This window comes from Rutidosis leptorrhynchoides, chromosome 3 (assembly GCF_046630445.1).
Source record: "Rutidosis leptorrhynchoides isolate AG116_Rl617_1_P2 chromosome 3, CSIRO_AGI_Rlap_v1, whole genome shotgun sequence".
NCBI lineage: Eukaryota > Viridiplantae > Streptophyta > Magnoliopsida > Asterales > Asteraceae > Rutidosis > Rutidosis leptorrhynchoides.
In genome coordinates this window covers 252,691,368-252,698,116 of record NC_092335.1, presented here as the reverse complement: position 1 = coordinate 252,698,116, position 6,749 = coordinate 252,691,368, and the positions used below count along the sequence as shown (strand labels likewise).

Here is a 6,749-nt window from a genome sequence, read left to right as displayed (position 1 = left end):
TTGTTACATATTTAAGTAGTTAATAGGTCACTAAAGGTAGTTATAAGCCTACTGAATAATAATAATAATAATAATAATAATAATAATAATAATAATAATAATAATAATAATAGCATTAAAATTAAATAAATAAATTATGTTGACTAAAATACTGATCAATAATTTCCAGAAGTTGAAAACCTCTTTCAAAACCCACTAATCAGCCCATAGTGTCTACCATTTCAAAACCATCACCTTGTTTAATTCCTTGATTCCAAGTCAAAAACAAGCCTATAAATAACAAAACGTATTTCCATTATAATTAATCAATTAATCAATCTCATAATTCAAAATCCAATTTAGTAACTTCATTCACATCCTAGTTATCCTACCATTTACATAACCTAATTTCAACACCATCTTTAAACTAAAACCATTTACAAAGTTATCTCAAAATCACCACCGATGACGTCATCAACAAGCGGAACACTTGGTGGTCACCTAGCTCGCCGGTTAGTCCAGATCGGCGTACAGGACGTGTTCTCGGTTCCAGGTGACTTTAACTTAGCTTTACTTGATCACTTGATTGCTGAACCGGGTTTAAACCTTGTTGGTTGTTGTAACGAACTGAACGCTGGATACGCGGCTGATGGTTACGCGCGCGCTAAAGGGATTGGTGCTTGTGTTGTTACGTTTACTGTTGGTGGACTGAGTGTACTCAACGCGATTGCTGGCGCGTGTAGTGAGAATTTGCCGGTGATTTGTATTGTTGGTGGACCCAATTCTAATGATTATGGTACAAACCGGATCCTTCATCATACAATTGGGTTACCGGATTTTACTCAAGAATTGCAGTGCTTTCGGACTGTTACTTGTGCCCAGGTTAGTCTTTGTGGGAAATATGTTACAATAAACATATTTATTTTTGTTTATTTATTTATTTATTTTCAATTATTTGCGAAATTGACTAATTTGCGAAATTGACTAATTGTGTTTTAAAATGGAGGGAGGTAATTTGTGTTTTGTTAAATATTAATATTAATATTATTGTAACGGAGGGAGGTGATTAGTGTTTAGTTAAATATAAATGTTGTTATCTTTTGAATAATACTGTATAAATTAGAGTAAATTATTACTCCGTACTCCGTATGTATTTTTAATATAAATACATAGCCAGTTGTTTAATGTTCATTTCAAATACTGAGTGGAAACAGAAACAAACAAACCGGTTTTGATTCAATTTAATTATTTAAATTCGATTTTAAGTTTTTTTTTTTTTTTTAAAAGACAAGCTTGCATTAGTTCGGACCGAAGCCTAGTCATCATTTGCACACACACGCGCTTTCGGGCAGGAAACCCGAACCACACTCTGAGGATCCGACCCTTTAATCATCCCGAGGGGCAGGCGGGCCGGATCTTAGTCCCGGAGCGGGTAGGTAAAACCTTCCCTTTGGTCCACCTTCAAGGAATATAGGACAATTATTTTATTTTTTTGAATTAGGTTAAACAAAAAAATCGAATTCAACTAATAATGTATTACAGTAAATCAGTCTTGTAATTTGTACATCAAGTGGTCCAGTGGCAGGTTAAGGATTTATTTAGTGACTATAGGACAATTATATTACCTTGTGACATTTGGGAATTCATGGTTGGTTAAAAATGATGTTATAATGAACATAAATGGTTTATAAATGTTATGAAATGAAATGGATTTTTGTAACTAAAACAGGCAGTAGTGAACAATCTTGAAGATGCACATGAGCAGATTGACACTGCAATAGCAACTGCTTTAAAGGAAAGCAAGCCAGTTTACATAAGTATAAGCTGTAATCTACCTGGAATTCCTTATCCTACATTCGGTCGAGAACCTGTCCCGTTCTTTCTTCCACCAATGTAAGTTTCACAATCTTTCAATTATTATAGATTTTAGAGTTTTTTGATTATTCGGTTATTTTATCTTTTATGGCTTAAACATAAAGGTAGAATTTTTTGGGATTATCACCAAAAAGCCCATTTTTTTTACACTTCTTGCGTGAGAGCCCAAAAAAAATAGAAATTGCCAATTTGCCCTCGCAAGGAGCAAGGTGCCTTGCTCCCTTGCGCCTTGCGTCCTTGCGACCTTGCTTCCATTGGGGAGCAAGGAGCAAGGCACCTTGCTCCTTGCTCCCAGGTGGAAGCAAGGACGCAAGGTGCCTCTTGCTCCCAGGTGGAAGCAAGGGAGCAAGATGCACCTTGCGTCCTTGCTCCCAGGTGGAAGCAAGGGAGCAAGAGGCACCTTGCGTCCTTGCTCCCAAGTGGAAGCAAGGGAGCAAGAGGCACCTTGCTCCTTGCTCCCATGTGAAACCAAGGTCGCAAGGCGCAAGGGAGCAAGGCTCCTTGCGAGGGCAAATTGACAATTTTTTTATTTTTTGGGCTCTCACGCAAAAAGGGTCGAAAAAATGGGCTTTTTGGTGATAATCCCGAATTTTTTTCATGTTTTTGTTTGAATATTATTAGACTTTAAATTTATTAGACTTTAAATTAGGCCCAGTCCAATATGTATTGTGGCTTAGGATGGCTTAGGATCCGTTAGGGTTTAATTAGGTTTAAAAGGTTGAATTAGGTTTCATTGTAATCTATAAATAGTTAATGTAAAAAATAAAAAAAAATGTAATAATTAATAACTTAGGGGGTTTAATTATATTACAGTTTTAACTCTTGACTTATAAAGCCATTGTAATTCTCTTCTAGTCTATGCTACAGAGTTAGTTTGCGTTTTAATAAAAAGTACCCTAACGCGATAAACTCTACTTAAAGTTAACTGTGTATCAAACTTTCAATTATTGCTGTTTGTATGTAATTTGACTAATGTAGCATCTATATAAGCAACCAAATTGCCACATTAAAAAGTTACATACATATAGCAATAATTGGAAGTTGGTTACACACAATAATACTCCTAGACGTTAAATACGCACATTAGATAAATATTTTCGGTCAAAATTTGTTACATTTCTGGACACATTACGTTAAATCTAAATACAAACACACGTTCATTTATGTTAATTTGTAACACGTGTACTACAGGGTAAGCAATTCATTAGGACTAGAAGCAGCAGTGGAAGAAACAGCCAAATTATTAAACAAATCTGTTAAACCAGTAATTATAGCAGGCTGCAAAATGCGAGTTGCAAAAGCTCAAAAATCATTTATGGAGTTTGCAAATGCTTCAGGGTATCCAATATCCATAATGCCATCAGCTAAAGGACTTGTACCCGAACACCACCCAAATTTTATCGGCACGTATTGGGGTGCGGTTAGCACCAACTTTGTTGGTGAAATTGTTGAATCAGCTGACGCTTATATATTTGTGGGACCCATCTTTAATGATTATAGCTCGGTTGGTTACTCTTTGTTGATAAAGAAAGAGAAATCAATTATTGTGCAGCCTAATCGTGTTACTATTGGAAATGGTCCATCTTTGGGATGGGTTTTTATGTCGGATTTTTTGAGTGCGTTAGCTAAAAAAGTAAAGATGAACACTACTGCGTTAGAGAACTATCGAAGAATCTTTGTGCCTAATGGTGTGCCGTTAAAATGCGAAAAAGATGAACCTCTTAGGGTTAATATTCTCTTCAAGCACATTCAAGTATGATTTATTTTTTAAGGAAGCCTTATGTTTATTTAACATTTTTTTTTTTTTTTTTTTTTTTTTCACTGATTATACATATGTTGTTAACAGGAAATGTTAACTGGAGAAACAGCAGTAATTGCTGAAACGGGTGACTCTTGGTTCAACTGTCAAAAGCTACGTCTCCCTGAAAATTGCGGGTGCGCAATATTCTTCGTGAAAAATGTTAATTTCATGAGTTGACTCGCTACTTTTTCATTCAGACATATTCAATTTCATATTAACGTACAGTTAGTGTGTCAAAACAATGTTATAATTTTAATGATAATCCAACTTTTTCTATAGAATGAATCAAGATGTTTTATTCTATGCGTAAAAATACACTTTAGACATTTTTTAAATAAAGTTTACCCGTTTCTTTTTAGGCAGTTTTTATTTAGCCGTTTGACCTATTAGAGATGAAACATGGTCCGAGTCCACCAGTTCACTTGTAATTGGGTCGAACTACGTTTGTCTATAATGTAGCTTAGTACTAGTATAGCCTCTTATATGACTTGTATATCGTACCACTAACGCCACACTTTATATTATGTCCAGTTATGAATTCCAGATGCAGTATGGATCAATTGGATGGTCCGTTGGTGCGTCTCTTGGTTATGCTCAGGCAGCTAAGGACAAACGCGTCATCGCTTGTATTGGTGATGGTAGTTTTCAGGTGAGTTACAATCTTAATTACTCCATTATTCAACACGCTATAAAACTTCCGTTGGAAATTCAAGTATAAGATTCGGATTTTGACCGTGCAAGTAATGTTTTGTTTAACCAGGTAACAGCACAAGACATATCAACAATGATTCGATGTGGACAAAACACAATCATATTCCTAATCAACAACGGGGGTTATACAATTGAAGTAGAAATTCATGATGGTCCATACAATGTGATCAAGAATTGGAATTACACCGGTCTTGTTAATGCTATCCACAACGGTGAAGGAAAATGTTGGACTTCAAAGGTTAGATCATAAATCTAGTTCTTGTTTCTATATTTGTGTACATATATGTCAATGCAAACATACAAACTGTATGCTTTTACACATACCATAACTCTAATGGTCAAGGGATGAAGACATATATTATTTAATAATCAGAGGTGTTTGTCGTTTTAAATTTATACATGAACACCGTTTGTTTTGGTAATTATAGGTGAAAACAGAAGAGGAGTTGGTGGAAGCCATTGCTACTGCTACAGGGGAACAGAAGGATTCACTATGTTTTATAGAAGTAATTGTACACAAAGATGATACAAGTAAAGAGCTACTTGAATGGGGTTCTCGAGTCGCTGCTGCTAATAGTCGACCTCCAAACCCGCAATAGGCTTGCAATATCTAGCGTCCTCAAGCTTGAAGGTTTTGGTCAGCACTTCATGTTATTGTGTCTAAGTGCAAACAAGATCATTGTGGTTGTTTGTTATGTGAAGTGGTAATAAAATGATCTGTGTCTTGATTGTAGATAACCAGAGTGTTTCAGTTGCACTATGTTAGATAATTATGAGCTGCAATAACAATAACAATAAATATCATAAGAGCAAAATCTTTATTGTGTTGGGGTTGGAAAAGATGCCATTGAATCCATGGCGGTTCCCATGGGTTGTTTTTGCGGGAGAAATGCCTTCACTTAGAGGCGCACCGAAAATTCGAAACCGGATATTATAAAAACTGGATTTTAAAAAGTTCGGAACCGGATACGAGATCTGATCCGGTTGGGACCAGATCCATCTAGTCGTTAGCAACCAGATTTTTTTCGGATAATCATCCGGATTAAAAAAAAAAAAAAACAATCCGATCTGGATTTTCTGGGATGTTCGAACTGCACAAAAAACTAGCCGTTTTCTATTCTTGTTTGAAGTTTTTCTTTTGTATTTTTTTGAATGTGTTTTGAGCATTTTACCCCACAAGTATAGTATAAATAGAAGGTATTGTTTAACAAACACTCTCAAATATCTCTTTAAACTCTTTAATTACACTATAATTACTCTCTACACTCTACGTAGTAATCCCTTAACATCAAACTGGAGGACTTAATAATACGCGTACTCACGCGTCTAGCGCTCGTGCGTATCACGTGCTTGCACACGTTTACTGATTAAAATCCTGCGCTAACTTTAACTTGCACCCAGATGGAGTGCCCCTAGATGACGTGCGCTACACAGCTTTGCTTGGCGCACAAGAAACAAATATATCTTTATTTAACTTACGATTTTATCCTTATTTAGTTGTAATCCTTTGCTAAATTTAACTATGATAGATAGGAAATTGATTACGAGGATCTAGGGTTTATTAAAGATTTCTACGGTTAAGGTTTCACTATATATACAAACCCTAACCTCATTCATTAAGGATGATACGTCTATGATACTCCACTTGCGATTTATTCAGGAACTACAACTTACAGTAACGGGTATGTTCTTTGAACATGAACCCTATGAAACATCATACGGCCATTGTTACGGTAAAACCAACAATGGTGGACGCGTTTTAATCACCCTTTCGAATATCTTCATCTCGATTAGGTTATTCACGGTAAACATGACCGGAGAGTTAAAACCACCAAGTCCTTAACCACTCATTCATTGTTTGGGATACATGTTCGATCATTGACTACTCTTGTAACATGATGATTCAAGATGAAATGTCATATGATATGGACATTCTAGACAGAGAACACGAAACTCTATTCTCAACTATGACGAGCAAAAGTGTGTATAATATACAATAGTCGAAGCTGTTGATAAGGATAAGGGTGGTACTTTTTTCCTTAATGTTTATGGAGGAACAAGCAAGACATTTGTTTGGAAAATTTTAAGAGCTGCTCTTCACGCACGTAGTGATATAGTTATTAACGTCGCATCAAGTGGTATAACATTGTTGCTACTGATAGGAGGTAGGACTGTACACTCACGTTTTTCCATTCGTATGAATGGTCTTAGAGATTGTTCTGTTCAATTTAACCGGATAGTCAGTTGGCTGAACTTTTAAACAAGTCAAAATTAATTATTTGGGACGAAACGCCTATGATGCATAGGCATCGTGTTGAAGCATTAACTGAACTATAAGGGATATTATACACTCAGAAAAAAGCCTTTTGGTGGAAAGGCAGTT

The 6,749-nt window shown here is 35.8% G+C and overlaps 1 protein-coding gene across 1 annotated transcript; it reads left to right on the top strand.

Moving 5' to 3' along the window:
* The first annotated feature begins 238 nt into the window (after positions 1-238).
* Positions 239-5,181, top strand: LOC139897357 (pyruvate decarboxylase 1). The gene is made up of 7 exons (XM_071880053.1): positions 239-861; positions 1,709-1,872; positions 3,046-3,607; positions 3,701-3,789; positions 4,187-4,304; positions 4,416-4,604; positions 4,795-5,181. The coding sequence occupies exons 1-7, from the start codon at positions 445-447 to the stop codon at positions 4,963-4,965; spliced, it is 1,710 nt and encodes a 569-aa protein (XP_071736154.1). The 5' UTR covers positions 239-444; the 3' UTR covers positions 4,966-5,181.
* Positions 5,182-6,749: the final 1,568 nt, after the last annotated feature.